Source organism: Heterodontus francisci, chromosome 18 (assembly GCF_036365525.1).
Source record: "Heterodontus francisci isolate sHetFra1 chromosome 18, sHetFra1.hap1, whole genome shotgun sequence".
Lineage (NCBI taxonomy): Eukaryota > Metazoa > Chordata > Chondrichthyes > Heterodontiformes > Heterodontidae > Heterodontus > Heterodontus francisci.
The window spans coordinates 36,678,896-36,702,366 of record NC_090388.1 but is presented as its reverse complement, the minus strand read 5'-3'; the positions used below and the strand labels follow the sequence as shown (position 1 = coordinate 36,702,366).

Here is a 23,471-nt window from a genome sequence, read left to right as displayed (position 1 = left end):
TTTAAAAATATTTGTTAGCTCCATTCCTGTAGATAGGAGTTGTTAGCATGGAATGAGCTGTTTTCCATTTCAATGTGTTTTCCCCAAAGCTAATTCAGATGTGAATAATGGGTTTTGTCTTCAACAGACAAACGTGTATTGACAGTACAGGAGGGGTCGCCTGACCTCTACTCCAGTAGGTCCACACCTCGGTTGGGGGGCAGGGTGATCCTGAGGCAGGCGTGAGGGCATCCACTCCTGGGGTTGTTGGGGTGTCTGGTTCCTGGGGGGAGGTGTCTGATGCTGGGGTATGGGTAGCGGATGGTGAAGGCCTGGGAGATAGGACGCCGGGGTGGTGAGGGGATCAGAGGCCTCGGGTGGGATTAGAGCCCTGCCATATGGAGGTTGAGGCCTTGAAGGAGGGGAATGCTTGTGGGGAGGGAGTCAGGGGAGCTTGGAGGCATGGGGAAGACTGGAAGTTTCTTGGGGGAGTTTGGAATGGATGGGGGGGGGGGGCGTTGATGTTTGATCGGGGTGGGTGGGGGGGGTGAGAGGGGTTGGCCAGGTGGGCGCACTTGGTCCAACAGGTAAATGGAAAGGCACTTGCCTCCTGATCCAGCAATCCTTTGCCTCGGTTCAGCTGGTGGGTTTCCCAAGGCCCGAGAAACCCAACCATCCACCATTAAATTTCACATGGTGAATACAAATAAGGCACACCTTGGAGCAGGTTGATCACCCACACCCTCCACCTTTCTGGGTATTTCCAGTACTTTTTGTTTTTATTATTAATATGTCTCACATACTGACTACGTTTTTAGAAAAAAAGTCCCTGTTGTAGTTCCTATTTTATTTTGTTGTCCTTTAATTTGTAAATATGAGCCCTTGTGCTTAAATTGTGTACATGGCAGTAAAGCTCACTTTTGTAGTCACAGTTCAGGACTAGACACATTCACAATTTATTTTGATTGGCAGAAGTAAAATGCTTTCGTCATCTAGCTCCTAGCTTTATCACGCAACTCTTCCTGGCATAATTACTGTCTCAAATGTTGAAGCCTGGAATTACCACTATGAACCTGAGTTGTACCATTCTTTGGCACATTTGAGGTTTACAATGCCAATAAAAATACTGTCAAACTGAAGTAACTCTTGCAGTGCTTTGTTTACAGGAGAAGCAAAGAAAGAACACAATGTTGGGCATCAGTCTATAATTGAAATGGTTTTGGTTTATCATTTGTGCTGTTTCTTGCATTAGAAACATTGATTTCAAGTGAGACAGAGGGCTGGATTTTACCAAGCTCCCGTCATCGAGCTCCATGGCGGGGGGCGGGGGGTGGGGGTGCGGGTGACGGCTAGAAGATCGTTCCAGCAGAGGATTACCACGGAGCTCAGTGCCAGGAGAGCCCGGCCTGATTCTCCTGGCGGTGACAAGGCTCTGTGGCGGCCACTCCCCGCTGCTGGGTGATGGACCCTCAATTTCTATATTTAAATTAATGAAATGAATAAATTTAAATCAACTTACCTTGAAACTTCAGGGCTTGCCGCGACCTTTGGCACAGCGTCCGGCACTCCCGCGCCTTCAATTCCCCATTTGGGGAAAGCAGGTGTGACACTGGTGGGGAGGGGGGAGGAGCTAAGATTTTTACTGCCGGGAGGGGAGTCAAATAAGCATCATCAGTGTAGGAGATGGTGGGAAGGGTGAACTTTCAACTTTGTGCAGTCTGGGGCGGTGGGAAGGTCAGAATTCAACGGTAAGTATTTTGGGCTGGGGGAAAAGGCAGCCTTTTTTATTGGGTGATTGGAAAGGAGCATTACAATTTTATTTTGTAAATTTTGGGGGGGCTATACTTTAAAAATTCAAATTTGTCAGCAAGGCTGGCTGCCCTTTAAAAATGGTGCGCGTGCCTGTGCATAGGCAGCTGACACCATTGCTGGTGGCGGACAGCCCACCCTCTTCTGATTGGGTGGGGGGGTGGGGGGCGGTGTTGGCAGGCTGCTCCGGCTATTTAAATGAGCCACCGCGTGGAAGATTGCAGCGCCTCTTCGGCGTGCAGCCCACGTGTACTGGTTGCCATTTTTTGAGCTCGCCGCCAGGAACAACGGCGGGTTCTTCAAATCCAGCCCAAGCTTTATTTTATTTTATAAGATCTACTTGACCTGTAATGTAATGTCAGTCAATGATGATGTCTAAAAGTAAGTAGTTCTACGAGCAGAATCTGAGCATGGTTAGATTAGGTTTAACTACAGCGAAGGGGGTGGATTTTAGTCTCACTACCACACTAAAATTTTGGGCAGTAACAAAATGGATGAGGAATAAAAATCCACTGGAACTCACTTCTGTCACATTCTTGCCCAGTTATGGCCGTGCTTCATATTTGAGTCAGGCCTGGGATGAGCATCTGAAGCTTCTGATGAAAACAGGCAGGAGCTTCATTACCATATTGAAAAGAGGGCAGGGAAGGGCTCTGCATGATTTTCAGCACCAGGGCATGCTGGAGACATGCCATCCGGTGCACCCAGTGGCTGAAAATGGTGCAGAGCCCTTCCACAGCCCCTTTAGAATACCTTGCTCATATGACCATTCTTAATTTCAGTGCCTAGAAACAAATCTTCATAGGCAGTTCAACTGTAGGGACATCCTGTCCTTCTGCAGGGCACTGAGTTGAATTATAACCTCTTCTACCAGTCCAGCTAAGATCAGCTAATTCAGTAATTGAACTAAAGACCATCTGGCCTAAGATGGCATGTTCTATGCTTGCTTATGTAACATTGCAAAATATGAGACAAACAAAAATAAGACTATCTTCTGATAATTATGGAGAATTATATTATTTAGCTGATTTTGCATTGTGTTAGCCTGGTGAAGAGGTATTAAATTACAGCATGTGTCTGGAAGGCCAGTTTTCATGGCTATAGCACTCTACAAGGTACAGCCAACTGGAAAAATGGGCACAGCCCTCTCCCAGTTTGTTCCAATGATTCCTTGTCTCATCCTCTCTACCACTCTGCCCATAGGTCTGAGGGTGGTTGGACAGGATCGATGAGGTGTGTGGGGGACATTATTTGATTCCTTGTTTGAGCCACTCTTGTGTGAGCCAGTCGGTGGAGGCTGTAACAGTGCAGCCAAGGGTCTGTGTTGCAGCAGCCTGAGTATTCTTTAGAGAACCTATGAGCGGTAACAAGGACTCTGCTATGAGGGGCTGTGTAGCAGATGACCCTGGAGCATCCACTGACCTCCAGGATGATTGTGTGATTTTAATAGCACACATCAGCACCTCACTCAGGTCATTCGTCATCATAGTGCAGATGTTGTTTGGCACATCACCCAGTGACTGCAAGTCTATCATGATTTGAAAGTGTTTATTTTTGGAATGTAGTGCCATGGCGATCATGCTCCACTGCCTGTTCAGCGGCCGGATGGGCCTCCTCTGCATCCTTCTCCAGATGCTCCTGTTCTTGCTTGCTAATACTCAGTGATTCCACCTCCTCCTCATTATGTATACACACCCAAATGGATGTAACTGGGCATGTCAACTCTTGGAATTGTGATAGGGTGCCAGATGAGCTGCTTCCTGCAGGACCTGTGGAAGGTTTCGCCTCTGATTGCTCTGACTTTCCAGTGACAAGAAAGAAGGATGAACGCAGAGACAAATTAATAAGTGAATAGATAGAAATGGGTTTAATCATCAGTTGAAACTGCTTGTAAAGTACCTGATAGTTGACCTTTTCTGATTCATTGACCAAGGCTGGGAGGGAAGATAGGAAAGAAAAGAACAAAGCCTCAGTGGGGACATGGTCATCCATTTCATCATCTCTTGCCACCTCTCGCAAGTTGCATTGCCGGAGCTCCCCTGCCCTTTCCTCAAAAACAATGACTTCCTGCACTGTCACAGATTGTGAAGGTGGAGCTACTTTACTTTCATGCATTAGATTTTTGTAGATACTTGTATGTAGTAAATTTGACTTGTGACTAGTGAGTCAATCCATCATAATAATGAGGAGCTGGCACGAAAGAGGAGTTGATGTCTGGGGCAGATCAGCCATGATCTTATTGAATGGCGGGGCAGGTTTGAGAGGCCGAATGGCCTACTTCAGCTCCTGTTTCTTCTGTTCTTAATCCATATTGTGTATAAGACTTTATCACCTTTAACTGATGCTATTTTAACTAGTTCATTGCATTGAATGACAGGAAACACTAAGTAGTTGCCACAAGGCTCACAAACTTTTTAAAATCAATGTAAAGGCTCATAATTGTTTTCCTCCTTCTGGTGAAGTCATTAAAGTTCTTTTGGCATTGCATCCATAATCAATTCGTGTTTTGATGTTATTGCATTTGTGATCGCTTGGGGCCGATAGAACACTGGCTAATTCTACAAATGTTTGAAAATTGCCATAAATATTATCATTGCAGGTGGTGGTTTCACGAAGTGAGCGATCGACACCCCATGTAAATTTCCAGCTGGATTCCAGCTCAGTATCTCCTGAAGTAATAGTTGAACAATCTGGATCTGAAGATGGCTACGTAATTGTCATCACGGGGAGAAAAGTAAGTTTGCTTTGGTTGTAAATCCTTGTTCATATGAAAGACTAGTTTCTTAAGATTTTTACTTGCTTTTAGTCACACTGTAGACATGACGAGTAGTTAATTTGATTTTCAGGAATACTAGTTTAGCTCCCATGATGTTTAAAGGCACAAATGTTTTTTTAATCACAGTCCAGAATTTGCTGGGAAGATAACTGTGAGTTTAATACGAATGCTATTATTAATGTGTAAATAGCCCAGCAATTTGTAGCAAGGAAGACATATTCTGCAAGTTGTGAATTGCCACAAGTTGCTGAACAATTTGCATCGCTGCACCTTTAAACTCTTAGAAACAGCAGCTCACCATCGGCTTCCCCATGAGTTTCAAGAAATTGCTACATTTGCACTGTTAAAACAAATTAAACTCACCACAAAGTTAGGGCTGGTACTTAACAGCATAAGGACCATTTAATGAAAAGGAACAACTGAAACTACAATGTTTTCATTCCTGCTGGTAGTAAATTGTTCTTAGAGATTTTTAACATTTAAGATGAAAAATGATGACATATTTTCCTACCTATTTCTTTCTCTTTCCTAATTCAATCTTTCCCTCTCTTTGGGCTGAATTTTACTCTCGGCGGACAGAAGCCATCCACCGACTAAAAAGTCGGTGGCGATCCCGCCTCCGCTTGGCCTGAGTATCCAGCCCGCATTTTACGATCCCTAGGCCAGTTGGTCTGAGGCAGGACTTCCATCTCATTGAGGCAGGAAGTCCCGCCTAATGGAGCTGCCGGCCAAACAGCGGGCCGGCATCTCTGTCCCAGCAGCGCCACCGGGTGCAGTGGCCACTGCTGGGAGTGCAACCCAGCCATCAGAAGAAAGATGAAGGACGGCCCAGGAACGAAGGTAAGTTTTTGGGGCCTCGCTGGGGGTGATTGGTTGGGCTGCAGCGAGGCAAGGGTGGTTGATTGGGGGGACGGGGGGGCGTGTTGGGGGTGGTTGGGGAAACGGGGGTGGCCCTCTGTCAGGCATAGGGTACCTGATCATGAGGGCCCCTCCCCCGCCCAGGCTGTCAGAAAGCCACCTGCTTTTGTCAGGCGGCTTTTCTTGGGCTTGGGCCAAGGGTAAAACCCCCGTGATGACGGGCGGAAGCCCTTAAGTGGTCACTTGAGGGCCTTGATCGGCTTGGGGCGGGCGCCCTGTGTAAAGAGGTGGTGGAGGCGGAAGCAGGTCGGGAAGGACCATCCTAGCCTCCTGCTCCATTTTACGCACCGCCCCGCACCCCCCCACCCCCCATCACCACCATCCCGCTGTTTGGGGGGGGTGTAAAATTCAGCCCTTTATTTCTCTTTCTGTACCTAATTTGACGCTAATTCACTCACACTAATTCACCCTCCTCTCTTTCTTTCTCTATCTTTAAATCTCACTGGTTAAGGAGATAGACTATTGGTCCTGTCATTCACTCAGGTCCCAGATCCCCAGGGACTCGCCACACCATTATTAGCTCGCACTTCCAGCAATTTGTGGTACAAAGATTTTCCCAGTTAAAGGGTGAACAAAAAAATGTAACAAATGGGGCATGCTGTAAGATGCCCTGCTTCAGCAAATTCTGGGGCTATATGTTGGAACCTAGCCAGTAGGGGAAGGTTCAGTATGTTTGGGCTTGTCACATTGTGTTACTTAGGCCCTAGTGTACTTAATATGACCCGCACAGCACCACCTGAAGCCACAATATATTTGGAATGTTATGGCCACTCATTCAAATGTATAATAGTTTACTTATCTATTTTGCTAATGGAATGGAGAAACTTTTTTATTGATGTAATAAATTCACAATTGTTCAAAAACCAACCGTACCATAAACAATTACTGTGTTCTTTCTCGTTAGATAAGCAGAATACCTTTAATAGGCCCAGGGTGTGGCCATTTCTTGTCCTGCAGTAAGTGTTTAACAGCTCCTTACTTCATGCAATGTGGGTGGTGCGGTGATAGGTGTTCGCGAATGCAGGAATGTACAAATCAGACGTGCATCCAGAATATCTGCCCTCCTATCATCAGTGAGGTAAGAATTTCTGCTATTTTGATTTTTAAAAATACATTAATAGTTAACTGTTGCTACTTGGATTGTATCCATGGTAAATTTGTAGTGCTTTTAATAAAAATACATAGGGTTGAATTTTAATCAGCTCCCGACATCAGGCTCCATGGCGGTGGGTGCCGGAAGATCGAAGTGGCAGTGGCCCGCCACAGAGTCTGACACCAGGACCGCCGGACCTGATCTTCCTGGCGGCGGGGCTCCGTGGCGGCACCCCGCACCGCTAAGCGATGGGACCCGACTTTAAATATTTAAATAATCTTTATGAATACATTTAGATTCAATTCCCTGCAATCTTACAGTCGGATCCGGATCTTACGTGAAACGGGTGCCACTCATGTGCCTTCACTTTCCCGTCCAGGGAATGCAGGCGCCACCAAGGTGGGGAAGTGGGGAACTCAGGATTTTTAGTCTAGTTGTGGGGGTGGGGGAGTGGGGAGCTCTGCATTTTTAGTGTGGTGGGGGGGGGGGGAGTGACCTCTGCGCTTCGTGCAGTTGGGGGCGGGGAAAGGAGTGACCTCTGCACTTTGTGCACTTTTTCAAGTGGGTGGGGAGACGGGATCAACTTTGCAAAGTCCGTGTATTGAGGGGAGAATGGGGCAAACATTTATTTTCAGTATAGTGGGGGGGGAATGGGGTTCAACTCTGCATTCTCTGAGCAGGGCTGGCAGCCTTTTAAAATGGCGCCTGCGCAGAGACAGCTGATGACATTCACTGGATCGCCGTGGCCGCCCCTGCCACATGATCTGGGGTGGTGGGAGGTGACCGGCCTGCATATTTAAATGAGCCACTGTGCTCATGATCGCAGCAGCGTGGTGGTGTGCAGCATGTACGGGCCGGCTGCCATTTTTAAAAAAATTAAATAAAAGACAGAGAAAGGAGCACTGTGGTGGAGGGTGGGTGGAATCCCTTTACAGAGCCATCTTTGGTTGCACTCTCACCCAGGTGGGCAATGCCTGTAGGCCTGCCTGAAGCACAAGCCCCCATCCCAGCCTCCCACTGGGTGCCCGCCTCCAGGCAGATAAACTGACCCCATCGCGTGGGAATCTAGAGACCAACTGGAAAATCCCAGTCGGTCTCCTTTCAGTGCTCTTAACAAGGCTGTTACTGAGTCTAATTGGCTACCTGCCTTGTGGGGATGTGTAGCCCTGTTGTCCCCGAATCCACCTTAGCAAAATAGGCCGCGCTCGGAACGGGGTCGGGAAATGGGCATGCTGCCCGGCACGGGCCCCATCCGCTTCCATTCCCGACCTCAGCGGAGCCCGAAGATTCAGCCCAGAAAGTTGTACAACAGTAAATTTGGGATTGTCTGCAACTTGTATTTTGCTGTGGTTAAATGCTTCCAGATCTCCCCGCTAAGTGCACCTTTAGAGGGTGGAACAAGACTATCCATTTGTGGAAAGGATTTTGGAGCAATGAAAAGTGGAAAAATAAGTGCTAAAATGATTGCCATAAATGTTGGAAATGCTCCCTGCAAATTGGAGGCAAACAAAAGCAACAAGAACAGGTGTGCCAAGAAGACTATAGTTCTCGCTAAATACTGACTGCTTCTGTGTTTTTAGTTATGGTAGTAGAGAATCCGATCCAAATGGGATATATGAGAGAGCACTTACTGTAACACCTTGTATACTGGCATACAAATGATCACTTGCATCAGGCCACATCTTGCTCCAGGATTATACAAAAGGCAGCAGAAAGAGTGATGCAAGGTTAAAAACTATCTACACAGTTAATATTATCTGTTTCTTCTGGACCTGCTAGTTGGAACTCAGTCTGGATATGAGACACTTCAGGCCCATATTTAACCTGGCCTGCCTGGTGGGAACTGTGTAGGCGGGGATTAAAATGTCAGTCGGCCTTGCCTCCAATGTTCGTGGCTGCCACCCTTTTAATTCACGGATTTTCGGGAGTACCGAGGCTGCCTGGCATAGGCAGGTGGGAGCTTCTTCAATATCAAAATCATCTAATGACGTCTTTCATTGCAGCTGCAATGCCAAGTGCCAGAACAGCTAGGGAAATTTAGTGGAAGCCGTGAAGCAGGGCCAGAAAAGACCCAGCTAATTCATTCTAATTTTCATAAAAGGTTTCCTTGTGCTCCAGGAAGAGCTGGTGTGCTCCCCTTGACCTGGCAAGGAAACAGTGTGCCACCACTGTCCTGGGCTTCACCCCCCACTTTCCCGACCACAGTTCCCATTAGATCCCCGCCCAATGGCTTTTCTTAGTGCTGGGGACCATTCGCTCAGATTCCCAATGATAGTCACCTGCCATCCAAAATGTCACTTCCGGTTGCATAACCACCTCTGGGTTCGGCAGGAGTCAGCATGGCAACATTTAAATGAGGCCCAGGAGTTAAGTTTGGCCACACCTCATGCTGGTGCCATCATAGTTGCTTCCTTCCTACCCCGGTCCCAACAGGTCACACTTCCATCCCAGGCTAAAATCAGGCCTGAATACGTTGGGGAGGAGAGAGTGTGAAAGAGACCAGCTGATACTACGTATCTCTTCTCCCCTTCCATGGCATCTTCTCCCAAGTAATTCTGGATTAATAACAGTCACTTGTGAAGCATATTTACAATATTTTCTGCCTCTTTGCGCTCTGTTTATATTTGTAGTACAGCATGACTTTCCAACTAATTTGTATTGGTGGCTGTGAGAAAACCTAGTCACCTGATTGGAGAGCTTAGATTTAAATTTAAATTTAAAATGCTTTATCCAGCAAAAGATGGAAATAATGGAAGCAAGCCAATTTATCCGGAACGTTTGGTCTGCTGAGAAGAATGTAATGAATAAAATAAGTGAACTATTTAGAGTCTGGTTTCCTGTTTTATAATGCCAGGTAACAATTTTTTCTTTTTCTTTCCAAAGACTTCTGTGCACATTGGAAGCAGTTAATGCCACACAAGATTATAATCCCGTCTCTATTAATTTAACTTTGAAAGGTTGGACAACACAAGTGCAAGGCTTCTATTTTGTGGTAAGATACTGTAGTTCACTCATTTTTTTTGTTAGAATTCCTAAATTTCTAGAATATGACAGTTTGAGATTTTGATAATTGCGTTAAATCATACTCAAAAATTTATCAAACTCTCCTTTGAAACATTTTGCCACTGGTCCAGCTTTGCATGCTGGAACAGCACCTTTATAACACTTAAAAAAACTGTCATACCATCTCCGCCCAGTCATCGCCCAAGGAAGAGAGATGTGTTAACAATGTCGTCCATTAGTCTCTCCATCAGTCTGCAAACAAATCCACACTTTGAGCGTCATCCAATCTATTTTTCACAAATTGGTTCTTGGTACTGGAAAACATGTGCATGCATCAATGAGCACAAAACTGTCACCAGACATTAATATAACTCAATAATATTTAAGCAAACTTCAGAGATAACATACACTCGTTAGGGACTTATTTCAAAAATGTGTGTACACTGCTAGAAGCTGTCAAGTGTGTAAAATAAAGGAAAATGGGAACTTCTAAAATCTCTGGAACTTAGCTGTCACAAAATTGGCAACATCTGGTTGTCACTTGACCAATCTGGCTTCATGTCTAACAGTACCAACTGTGTGTCATGAAGAAAAAAGAGAAAATGACAATACAAAAACAAAGGTCTCTACAGATTTATATTTCTGCTCAAACATTTTTTCTATTGTCGTGATATCTGTTGCCTGTTTTTTGAATGGTTGCGACAGAATCCTCTTATCTTTTATCATTGGAATTTACTTGAGTCTTTTCTGGTTAATGTTTAATGGTTAATGTTTTTCATGAGGAATGCTCTAAGTGCATTTTTATGATAACTTGTAAATGTAAAACTGAATTACTGCTTACTCGAGTTCCATTGGTTAGACCAGTGTACAGACCAGGATTGAATCTCGGACTTTTCTTATCCAAGCTAAGCTAATTGATCTGGGCTGAAGCTGTAAAACAGATATTATGACCATAATTATGATTCCCGAAGGCCTGAAAGTGGGGAGAAGGTGGGGCGACCTTGCTTTGGTGTTCTGCAGAACCCAAAACCGCATTTTACGGTGGGCAGGCCACTAATTGGTTGCCATTAGGGCTGCCGTCCCTATTGAGGACAGCCTGCCGGCCAATCCGAGGATCAGCAGTCTCCGCAGTGCCACTGGGAGCAGTGGCCACTCCTGGGACTGCAACTGCATCTGGAAAGAAAGGACGACATGGAAGGACAGCACCCGCCCAACCAGGTGAGTCACGTCTGGGGGCACCGGGGCCAGTCATGCAGGCCCCACCAAGGGTAGGGGTGGGATTGGTGAGGGTAGGCAACGCTGTTGCTGCAGGGGTAGCTATTGCCACCAGAGAGCTCCTCCGTGTCCCAAAAGGTGCCCGAATAGGAGGGCCCCACCCCCAAGTCTGCTGGGAGGCTGCAGGGTTTACCTGATGGTTTCCTCCTATGATGGAGGGTCCACCTGCTGCTGGTGAACTGCCAGTGGTGGTGGGAAGAGGACCTTAATTGGCCACTTAACTGGCTCAACTGGCCCCTGGGTGAAAGAGCCATCTGCCGCTGGCAAGATGGCATGGCAGCAAGAAATGTGGGGCACCCCACCCGCTGCCTTCCCTCACCACTTTATGAGCCCTCCCGCCTCCCAGCCCACCTCCAGAGGACTGGTAAAGTTCAGCCCTTTGATTGGCTTCAGTGTCACTGGGTTAGAGAAGGAAGATCATCCTGGGTTCCAGTTCCAAATGAAGACAGGATCAGGCCAGGGATGTGGTGACTCACATTTTCAAACAGCCAGCCAACTGTGACTCCAAGGCTCACATGGGAAAACTAGTTGGTTGAGGAACCAAAAGGCAGCTGATAACCATGGAACCATAACATAGCCAAACATCAGCCTTCAGGAGGGAAGGGGAAGAAAATTGGTGGGTAAAGAAGGGAGATAGTACAAAACTGTAAAATATAGTGCCAACAGCCGTTCAGTTGGATTGTTTGCCAACAATAAATGATGCCAATATTTCACTGCTTTTCTTTTTTTTGGGCTGCGGGGTACAGAATCCAGCTATAACTCGCATTTCCCCAATTCATGGTCCAAAATCAGGAGGAGCCCTACTCACTCTTACAGGGAAGTACTTGAACAGTGGAAGTAGAAGGGAAGTTTTAATTGGAGGACAAGTGTGTGACCTAAAAAGGTATGCTTTTTTTCTTTAAACACATCATTGTTTTCAAAAGAAGTATTTAAAATGCTCTGAACACAAGATCGGATTTAAAACCGCCCATTTTTTAAAAAGTTTGCATTGATTTGAATGTAGGTTCAGTTGTTACATCAGCAAAATACCACAGATGCTGTAAATCTAAAATAAAAACAGAAAATGCTAGAAACACTGTTCGACACATTAACTTTGTTTCTCTCTCCACAGCTGCTGGTGGAGAGACTGAGTGTTGCCAGCATTTTCTGTTTTTATTGCAGTTGCTGCTTGTTGCATTCACAGGATTTTTGTATGGTGATGTATTAATGTAGTTATTCTATTGAGCTGTAAATACCCAAATACGGATACAGGTTTGAGGACCAGGGTGCTTTTAGAAGATACAACAGTTTGCACAACAGCTTTCTCTAATAATGTGAGGTGATGCATTTTGGGAGGACTAATAAGGCAAGGGAATATACAGTGGTCGGTAGGACCCTAGGAAGTACAGAGGGTCAGAGGGACCTTGGTGTACTTGTCCATAGATCACTGAAGGCAGCAGCACAGGTAGATAAGGTGGTTAAGAAGGCATATGGGATACTTGCCTTTATTAGCCGAGGCATAGAATATAAGAGCAGGGAGGTTATGATGGAGCTGTATAAAACACTAGTTAGGCCACAGCTGGAGTACTGTGTACAGTTCTGGGCACCACACTGTAGGAAGGGTGTGATTGCACTGGAGAGGGTGCAGAGGAGATTCACCAGGATGTTGCCTAGGCTGGAGCATTTCAGCTATGAAGAGTGACTGGGTGGGTTGGGGTTGTTTTCCTTAGAGCAAAGAAAGCTGAGGGGGGAACCTGATTGGGGTATACAAAATTATGAGGGGCATAGATAGGGTAGATAGGTAGAAACTATTTCCCTTGGAATCTGGAACACACTGCCTGAAGGGGTGGTAGAAGCAGGACATTTAAGAAGTATTTAGATGAGCGCCACTTGAAACACCATAGCATACAAAGCTACGGGCCAAGTGCTGGAAAACGGGATTAGAATAGATAGGCTTGATGGCCGGTGAGGACACGGTGGGCTGAAGGGCCTGTTTCTGTGCTTTATAACTCTATGACTCTAATACCCAAAAAAGCTTGTTGCCACTCTAATCCACTAACAGAAAATGGAATAGGTGTAGCCTGATAGCCCAACTGCCCCATCTACTGTTCCAGCAGAGAACTGTCACAATTAACCCAATAAGGGCAGGTGAGTATTGATACTTAAGAATCAAATTAGATCTGTTGGTTCAGAGTCTATTGTTTTAAGATTAGAAGTGTAGGATCATCCAGAGAAAATTCATTGTATAATAATACTTTTTAGAAATTATAGTACTTAGCCTTTTCCTTCTTCATTTAAGTGCCAGCATTATTTTATGAGGTGTTACTTTGTGTGACTCAATTAGTTAATCAGAATACTTCCAACGTTACATAATAACTTCTCAACTCTACCAGTTCCGTTGATGTTTTAAGTGGGAAAATATTTTGTGTAATTTCCATAGCTCAAGCATTAAAATAATGCTTATTCAGTTTATTACCACATCAGTAGCTACATTCTGGTGTTTTGCTAATGTCAAGTTCACATTGAAACTTCTGTTGCTAAACCTAGTCAGTGCCGATTGCTTGGTCATTAGTATGTGTTCGTTCCCAGATATTACCACTATTTATTTACACTGACTTTTCAAAGGTTATAAAGATAATTTTATTCCAAGCATTGCTTTGTGTTATTTTTAAATTCTGTTGGTTAGGATGTTATTAAAATGAAGGAAGCTATGTGCTGCCATTTCAGTTAAATAGCTGAGTCATGCCCACAGTTTTCCTTTTGTACCTTTATCATTCATAAATGTCGGTAATTTTTACTATTACATGTAGTCATTTCTTTCTGCTTCTAAAACAATATTTTTTCTACTGTTACCTGCTTCTAAAGGCACTGACTCTTTCTGGGGTGTATTTACAATTAGTGCTTCCAGTACCTCACACAAGTGTCAGTTATCCAGCTTTGACAGTGTCTGCAGGCTATTTGACTGTGGAAGGCACTACAGCTGAGCCCAATTTTATTCTCACTCAATATCCATTTTTTCCCTGATGTTCACAACTAAGAAATTTCCACAGAAGTCAGTGACTATCCATCAAAAGCAGAAGCCTCTTTTATATTTACTTTCCTTCAGGATTGAAGAAGTCAAGCATAGCACTCTAACCATTTCCACAGCAGAGATTGGATAAGTTCACACAGACTAGGAACTGGACCTGAAATTGTGTGGTCTGTGACCTTTGTGGCTTAGTGAAACACCACAGGGTACCACTTCCTAAGCCAATCTTTCATATCCTGCTCTCTCTTTTTTGTATATTCTTTACAGCATCTCTGAAACTAAGATTGAGTGCACTATTCCTGCCCACACTTCTTCCCTGTTGATGCATTCTGTGGTTTTAAAAATAGACTCTGCTGTCCGTGAAGTCAAAAATTCTTTCATGTACGTGGAAAATCCATCTATCAGCAATATTTATCCAGTTTGGTCATTTAGCAGGTGAGACACCGTCTGTTACTTCATTTTAATCTGTGTCTCTTTTCAAGAACTGGACACTGGGAGCTCATATTTTTCTCTTTATTGCAGTGGAGGTAGCACAGTTACAGTGAAAGGAATTAACTTGAATTTTGTGCAGTCCCCCCAGATGGTAATCACTGTACAGCATATACCAAAGGCTTTTCATGTGGTAAGTTTTCCATACACTTCTGATTGATATGACCTGACCATGTATAACTGTTACATAGGAAGATAGGAACAGGAGTTAGCCATTCGGTCCCTTGAACATTTTCTGCCATTTAATTAGATCATAACAGATCTGTACCTAAACTTCATTTACCTGCCTTAGCTCCATCTCCCTTGATAACATTACCACTAAAAATCTATCGATCTCAGTCCTGAAGATATCAATTAACTCAGTATTGGCAGCATTTTGGGGAAGAGAATTCCAGATATCCACTACTCTTTGTGTGAAAAAGTGCTTCCTGATTTCAATTCTAAATGACCTAACTATAACTTTTAAGATTGTGTCGGCCTGCTCAGGATTCCCCCACCAGAGGAAACAGCTCCTCTGTTAAATCCTTTTATCATTTTAAACGCCTCAATTAAATTACCCCTCAACCTCTAAACTCAAAGGAATACAAGTTTACACAACCTGTCGCTTAGCTTAACCCTTTAATTTTTTTGTTAATTGTTAATATTTTAGTTGCCATTTAAGAGTCAAATTATAGATGGCACTGTTACAAACTGCCTTTAAAACACTTTCCTTAATCCTTTCCAAAATCTTCTTGGACACTATTTCCCCTTTGACCTACAACTTCATTATTTAAAAATTATTAGTAATTCTAAACCTCAAAAAACGTCAAAAACAACTGCAACTCACAATGTTATTTCTTCAGGTTAACTCACTGATTAGTAGTGTCCCTGAGTTTGATGCTGCAAAATCACAAGGAACAGATTCTTATTATAACCGCAATGTAACCAGGTTAATCTTTAGATCCTTGATTGTTCAAAAAAAATAGGCAAGTGGGTGAATGTGACTTTTATAACTAGATTATGTCATTGCAGATGTCTGCAACATATTTAAACAGCAAACATATTTAAACATACGGGGCTAGAAATTAGTCCACGGCGTTTTTTGGGTGCGGGGGTCACAATTTGTGACCTACCCACACCCGTTGCCATGGAAGTAGGCAGCGTGCAAACTACAAGCTGCCTCCTTATTTAAATAATTGGAGCATGCAGCTGAGTGCACTGCTGACTGGATGCATTCTCAATATGGGGCCTAAGAGCGTGTGAGGCTAGTGCGTGAGCTAGCTTAAAGACGAGGGAAGCTGCACTGGATAATAGAAGGCTGTTGCTCATTGATATTGGTACAATATGGAGCCCCAGGGCAGGGAGAGGGCTCCCAGGTTCACAGAAGTGGCACTGAAAGTATTAGTGACCGAGGTGGACAGAAGAAGAGGCCATGGCTGGAATTTTACGCCCCCCCACCCTCATCGAGCAGGCTGGGGGGACGTAAAACTGAGTGGGAGGGCCTCCCGCCCCTGCTGCACGTTTACATGGGGTGGCGGCGGTGAGAAACTGCCTGCCTGCCCCAGGCCAATCAAGGCCCTTAAGTGGCTAATTAATTGAATTAACTGGCACTTAAGGGCCTCCTCCTGCCGCCACTGGTATTTTACCCTCGTCGACTGGATGGCAGAAGCCTCAAAAACCCCGCGGCCTTCTTGCGGGCTGGTGGGAGGCCCTCCTGATCGGGCACTGTGCCCCATGGAGGGCAGCCCCCAAAGCCTCAACCTCCCCCTCAGTTTTACGTCCCCCCAGCCTGCTCGATGAGGGTGGGGGGGGCGTAAAATTCCAGCCAGTGAATGCATCTTCACATCATATCATGTACTCACCAAACCAACAGTCTCTCATGTTGCTCAATGCACAACACCACCATCACTCACCCTGCTGCAGTCACTAGCTGTCAGGACTCACGCCTAACATTCACATTCTCCCCCTCACCCACACACACACACTTTCCAATGCTGCCAGCCTCACATCCACCTCTCGCTGCCTCCACATACCTCCAAGTATTCAGCTGTGGCAGCCCATCACCCAAATACAGTGCAACGCAATCACTGACATCCTGCAAGAGAGAGGACAGAGTAAGGTAACACATAACAGAAACCTGGCAGTGGGCATGCATGACTCTATCCACTGAGCCTGACAGAGGAGGTGGCTCTCTGCATCATGAGAGCTGCTGGCATCGGCGTCCCTGAGACCATCAAGAAAGACAGGATGTCTTCTTGCCGCCGTCTCAGCTTCCACTGCAGCACAGGTGGAAGGTCAGATGGAGGTCATGAAATCCATACTTGGTGCCACTCAAGCTCAGACTGCTGCCACCATGCTGCAGTTCTCGGTGCTTAAAGGGGCATTCATGGTCTCATAGCAGTCCAATCTGTCCTCCAGCAGGTTACTCGAATTGCGAAGTTGACGTCCCATAGGAGTGGCAGTGTCATCATGGAGCACAAACCTGCTATCCTCTATCAGGATGACAACATTTGTGCTTTTACCACTGTCACTCCATCAGTGTCCTTGCTGTTGTCTCACAAACAGCCAGCCCAGACTGCTGTTGCCCATACTGAGATGGTGCAGTCTGAAGCCGGGCCCTCAAGACCCTGAGCCACTCGAGGGGTGTCTTGCAATGTCATCTGCAGCTTCCACCAGTGAAAGTCTGCAGCCTTCCACTAGCCATGCTGCAGCCACTGGGATAGCACTGTGTGGGAGCACTAGGCCAGGCAAAGGCACCTGAAAGGCAGGCACAAGGTTGAAGAGTTAATTTCTGTTTGTATAACTGCATGTGATGTTGGATAAAAATGTTAGAAAATGGATGGCCTTTATCGTTGAATGATGACCAAGAGAATGCTGTGATGGGGCATATCAGATGGATGTGACAGTGGGGAATGGTGGGTCCATGGTGGTCGGGGTGTGTAGTTTCATTGAATCGGAATCTGAGAATGCACTCTTGGACAGTTCAGGGGTCCAGGATACCTCCTGCTTTCCTCCTCCTCTTCTCCTCCTCCTGAGATGGCCTCCAGATGCCTGGAGGCAATGGCTGTGCCCTCAATAGCAATGTTGTGGAGGACACAGCAGACAACCACGATCTCCGACACCTGCTCTGGTCTGTACTGGAGGGCTCAGCACCACCACCCCCCCCACCCCCCCCCACCACCCCGCGTGGTCAGGGTGGCAGAAATATTGTCATGGGATGGGGGGGATGCCCACAGAGCTAAGTGTGTGCAGTCGATGGCGCCCTGCACCATTGGAAGTCCCACTATCCTGGTGAAGCCACGTGTCCTGTCATCCTGCTGGCCCCTCCTGAGTAAGAAGACAATGTACTCTTTACTTCTGGAGTAGAGGGCCTGTTCCAAGTGACATACTGGGATATACTGGAGACGTTTCTCACTCCTGCCTGGAAGAACCCAGATGCGTAATAATTTAGAGTGACAATGACCTTCGTGCATCACTGCCCTAATGTGAGGCTCCAGGTCATGTTGTAGGACCTGAGTCGTCACAGGCACTGGTCTTGGATCAGATCTGGGTAGGAGAAGTGCTCCCAAGAAACCCTTGGTGGGTAGGGCCTTCTGAATAGAGCTTTCCTCCTCCACCTCCCTCTTTTCAGAGCTTCCCCTGTCTGCAGCCTCTGCTCCATCTGCTTGTCATGTTGCATGCCAAGAGGCATTGCCACCACAGCCCCCTCGGGCTGCCTCGAGCAGCAATTCCTGTGTCCTCCCTGATATTAAGCACCAGCTCTCAGAAACACAGCATAGTACTTCCATAAACTCAGCCAAAAGAGAAGTCAAAAGCACCTCACCTGGAAGTTGTTGTCTGGCCCTTTAAATGACACTAATACTCAGCCCCTCTTGCGCTGAATACATGTTCTTTGCTGAGTTACAAGCAGATACGTTGAACGGACCTGCTTGGTCCAAGTTTGCAAATAGAATATCAAATCAGCACCAATTCAGAGGCTTCTGGTGCAAGAAAAGGACATCAGTGCAATTTCCCTTACCAGCGGGGGATGCTTCACAGGCCACGCCAGAAGCAGCTGGAGGTGCAGCACAGCCCACTCGAAGGGTCTCCAACTTCTGTGATGTTCTCTCCAGCACCGCTACAGATCCGAATTTCACACCCATACTGATGTTAAAGGCTCAAGTGATGGATTTAATGATCCATTCACTGTGACACTGTACTGACCATGTGTACTTAGGCATACGTGGCTTAATTTTTGAGACAGGTGTTTGCTACTGGCAGGATCAACCAGGCAGCTCTCAATACTTTACATTGGGTAAGGTCCTGGCTGAGACATCATGGGTCAACAAGTTCAAAAGCAACGTGCTGAACACAAAAGAAATTTGCTTAGTGTGAGTCAGTGGTTACACAGTCATAGTAGATGTGCTCAGCTCTGGATGTGGGGGAGGAGTATTACGAAAGAATTTGAAACCCAGTTTACAAGAGATTTCCTCAGAGATAGAGCAGTGAGTGCTTTTTTATTGGCCACCCAATTCCCACCCCCTCATTTCTTAATTCAATGGAAAGCTCTCTGGCAGGTGGACAAGATGGGAAGCACATGGGTAAGGTGGACAAATAAGTGGATAGATTAGCATGTGTGTTGGGCAAATAAGTGAACAAACAGATTGGAAACATTGGGTAATAACTGCAACGCAACAGGTAGCCCAGCAGGTGGGCCAGAGAACAATTAAGACAGGTGGGGGAAACTGGTGGATTAGGAAGCACTCAGCGTAGGCGAAAAGGCAGACTGGTAAGCACTTGATCGATATATGTGAGGAACCCTGAAAACCTACCATTTCGGGAATGAATATTGCTCAATGAATAGTTAATCTTCTGTTTTAAATCTACCAAGAAAACTTGTCGCTGTCTATTTGACAAATAAAACAAAAGGGGTAAAAACCCTAGTAACAAAAACACTTGCTGCAGTCAGCTGGGAGTTGAACAGTGGGAACCACCTGCACCCCTTGCCAGGTGGCCGTAACAAATTGGTGGCTCAAAGCCACGATCTGAAACATCAGATAAGCGAGAGATTTGATAATGGGAGGAAAATTAACCTGTAAAGTTTTCTTCTGTTTTTTTTCTCTACGGTGCCAGAAACAAAACAGATGGCCACAGTTAATGCTAAGGAGTTTGTAGAGCAAGAAGACATATCCCATGATAAGTCAAATAAATTAGGTGTTGAAGATTTAAAAAGCTTAGCTACAGAGGTGGGAATCACTTTCAAACAAAAAGCAAAGAAACTGGAACTGGTGAAGAATCTAGCCCACCATTTTAAGCTTACCCCTGAACTAGAAGCAGAAAGCATGGAATCTGAGAAAGTAATCCTAGCTAAGATTCAAATGGAAAGGGACCTTGCTATGCACAAATTGGAATTACAAGAGGAAAGAGAGGAGAGCTTCAGCTTCAAAAGGAAAGAGACTTTCAGTTGAAAAGAGTGGAAGTACAATTGAAGGTTTAGTTACAGAGGCTGCAAACCTTGCCAACCACTCAAACCTTATCCCCAATTCAGAGCAAAACTTTGATGTACTGAGACACTCAAGGTTTGTGCCAAAATTTAGTGAGTCATATTTTATCTCATTTGAGAAAATAGCTGCCAGGCTAAAATGACCAAAAGAATTTTGGACTCTCTTATGAAGTGGGTTTGTGGGTAAGGCTCAAGAAGCTTTTTCTCTGTTATCAGAAGAGAGTCCTCTGACTCTGAACAAACTAAAACAGCAATTCTAAATGCATATGAATTAATACCCGAAGCCTATCGACAGAAATTTAGACACTCTAGGAAACGATCCACCCAGACTTACATTGAATTTGAAAGAATTAAACATATGGCTTTCGATCGCTGGATACGATCTCTCAAGTTAGAACCCTCATGTGAAAATTTGAGTGAAGCGATGTTGCTGGAAGAATTTAAATATAACATTCCAATTAATATAAGAACCCACATCGAAGAACTAGGAGTTACAAGGGTAGGAGAAGCAGCAGAAATGGCCGACGACTATGAGTTAGTATACAGAGCCCTAACTCAGAATAAATTTGGGTCTAGTAACTTAAGGGATGGGGAGAGATAGCAAGGATGCAGATGAAGCAGAAGTGAGCTTAAGAGAAAAGGAGAGTAGGGAAGGAAAACCAGATGAGTATACAACTTTTAAAAGAAGGAACCCAGGTGATAAACCAATAGGGGCATGCCTGATGTGTTTCCAGTGTGGAAAATCTGGGCATATCCAGGCAGATTGTTGGTATTCCAAAAAAACAGCACAGAGTGCTGCGGTCAAGCCAGTGTCTGTAGCTATGAAAGTAGTGAGCATGTGTTCCAATATTACCCAAGAACAGAACACCCACCAGAACTTTCTGCAAGAAGCAAAAATGACTCCTTTTGTATCCCAGGCACCAGCAAAGAGATAATTATCCTCAGGGATACTGGTTGTTTTCAAACCCTACTGGCAACCAAGTTTATAGAAATACCATCCGAAAGCAGAGCTAAATACCACGGTATGGTAAAAGGATTTACTGGCAAATGCTTGAAGGTTCCCTCAGTTAAAGTTTACCTGCAGAGTAAGTTGATCACCAAGGTAGTGACGGTCGAGGTCATTCCAAGCTTACCAATGCACGGGATCAACCTATTGCTGGGCAATGACATGGCAAGAAGTACAGTATTGTATCCTGAGGGTCCAGAGCAGTCCATGGAGACTGGAGAAACTGAGGGGAACAAACAAAACTCTGCACAGCTGCTGAGGGCTGAGTAAGTCCCAAAAATCCCACTGGGGGGCAATAGGGCCAGTAAAGACTAAAGAGGCTAAAGGAAGGCCAGTAGAATTTAAAGAGGCAAAAATGGAGCCAGAAGAATTTAAAAAGGCCAAGATACAACCAGTGGAATTTAAAGAGGCCAAGATAGAGCCAGAAGGATTTAAAGGAGCTGAGGTAAAAGCAGCAAAGGTTGAAGGAAAAGCATCAGAGATCTGGTTAGCAAAAACAATCTTTAAATATTTAAATAGGGACAAGGAAAGTTCCCAAACGGACAGGCCAAGAGTGAGAGAGATGCCTCACCTAGCTGAAGTGCCACAAGGGAGTACAGCGGAAGCTGGACAACCACCTGCGAGCAGTAGTGTACCAAAGGATATGGGGCAGATTAGGGAAAAACCCATCCCCGAAGTAAAAGGAAAAAGGAAGGTAAAATACTCTAAGATAAGCAACACTGGTGAAAGCCACAAGAAAACTAAAAGTGAGATCAGTATGGATGTACCCACTGAAGAATAAAATGGTCAATTCTAAATCCAAAGCTACCCGAACCCAACAAAACAGATTCAGAACTCATTAAGGACAAAGTGCAGGAGAAGAGCCCAGATGCCTCACAGGGGCTAAAAAAGCAATTTATCACCCACTATCACCATACAGATAAGAATTATCAATGTGCCAAAACCTCAACTATTAAACTCATATGTTGTGCAAGCATCAGTTAAGGGGTTAAGGCCTGTACAGACAGTGAAATTTGAAACAGCCAAGAGCAATACAGTAACAGAAATTTGCATATTACAAGCCTTGGAACAGAAAATGTGGGGAGTGGATTTTTTTTTTAAACTTTCTAAACAGGAGCTTTCCTGGGGCAAAACTTTAATGCCCATAAAGGAAATTCAATTATAATTGTGCCTGATCCAAAGAAGTGATGATGTAAAACTCAAGGTTGAACAAGAAATGGCTGTTACAGACAATGACAGCTGTAGCAATTGTAAGATTGAGCTGTGGGTGTCATGTGTGCACTGGTGTGACCCCTATACCTTCCTACTTTCTTTCTTCCTAAACTTATAAAAAAGCAACATAAAAATGAAACAACAAGGAATTTCATTTTTTTCCCTTTTGGGGGAGGTGTCACGCTTACACAAAGTGCAGAGGTTGAATATATAGAACTCAAATTGAAGAATTATAAAAATTGACTTTTCCTTTAGGAACTGGACAATGTGATGCAAAATGGCCACCAAAGGTCAGATGACCTGGCCCTTTATATTCAAACTATCTTACTGTCTGGTAAGGATAAAAGAATACATTCCAAGCTAAAAGGTGTCAATTACACCCATCCTGAACCCATCGAGATACATTTTTGAATTGAGTGGTTTCCTCTGATACAAAGAAGATGTGATGTAGCCACATCCTGGGCCATTGTTGGTCACCACAGGGAGGAAGATCTAGGTCTCCCAACAGAGACAAGATGTGAGACCATTTTGACTTTAAAAGTAGCTTTGTGGGGAGAGAAAGAGAGAAAAATTCAGGACAAGCATTACGAAAGCCTGTTCTGCTGATAGCTGGGAAAAATCAGTTAAAGCCAAAAAAAGTGCCCTGCTGTGAATTCTACACTACAACTTGTGCAGCAGAAAACTGGAAGTGATCCCCTGTCTCTACCAGAGAAACCTACAAAACCCACACCTACAACTTTAAAAGAGAAATTGACCTCCAAGAAGATTCAACAGGTTTACCATGAACCCCAAAAACCTACCTCATTTCAAACCACTTACCCATTTTCCTCTCAATCTGTCACTTCTTGTGTATGTGTGTGTGAGAGTGAATGCGAGTGTGGGTGTGATTGCGACCATTTCAGGAATTAATATTGCTCAGTAAGTAGTTAATTCTGTTTTAAACCCACAAGAAAACCTGTTACTGTCTGTTTATTTGATAAATAAAACAAAAAGGGTAAAAGCCCCAGTAAGAAAAAACACTTGCTGCAGTCGGTTGGGAATTGAACAGTGGGAACCACTTACCACGTGGTTGTAACAATCCCAATAATACTAGAAATTCAGGGGGCAAAAGGGAGGTACTTAAAGCAATCATTATCACTAGAGAAAAAGTGCTGGGCAAAATAATGGGACTAAAGGCTGAAAGGTTCGCTGGACTTGATGACCTGCATCCTAGGATCTTGAAAGAAGTGGCTACTGAGATAGTAGATGCATTAATGTTCCAAAATTCCCTAGATTCTGGAAAGGTCCCAGCAGACTGAAAAACTGCAGATGAAATGCCCCTATTCTAGAAAGGAGGGGGACAGAAAGCAGGGAAACTATAGGCCATCTGTGATTGGGAAAGGCAGGAATTCGCTATTAAGGGGGTAGTAGCAGGACATTTAGAAAATCATAATGTAATCAGGC

At 44.8% G+C, this 23,471-nt stretch overlaps 1 protein-coding gene across 9 annotated transcripts in view; it reads left to right on the top strand.

The window, feature by feature from the left end:
- The window catches only part of met (MET proto-oncogene, receptor tyrosine kinase), a 134,576-nt gene that overhangs the window by 88,261 nt on the left and 22,844 nt on the right, over nt 1-23,471 (top strand). For all 9 annotated transcript variants that reach the window (XM_068050537.1, XM_068050534.1, XM_068050540.1 and 6 more), the window contains 7 exons: nt 4,388-4,522; nt 6,387-6,560; nt 7,940-8,100; nt 9,459-9,567; nt 11,600-11,736; nt 14,128-14,295; nt 14,383-14,482. In XM_068050537.1, coding sequence (XP_067906638.1) covers nt 4,388-4,522; nt 6,387-6,560; nt 7,940-8,100; nt 9,459-9,567; nt 11,600-11,736; nt 14,128-14,295; nt 14,383-14,482 — 984 coding nt within the window. The remainder of the gene's footprint in view (nt 1-4,387; nt 4,523-6,386; nt 6,561-7,939; nt 8,101-9,458; nt 9,568-11,599; nt 11,737-14,127; nt 14,296-14,382; nt 14,483-23,471) is intronic.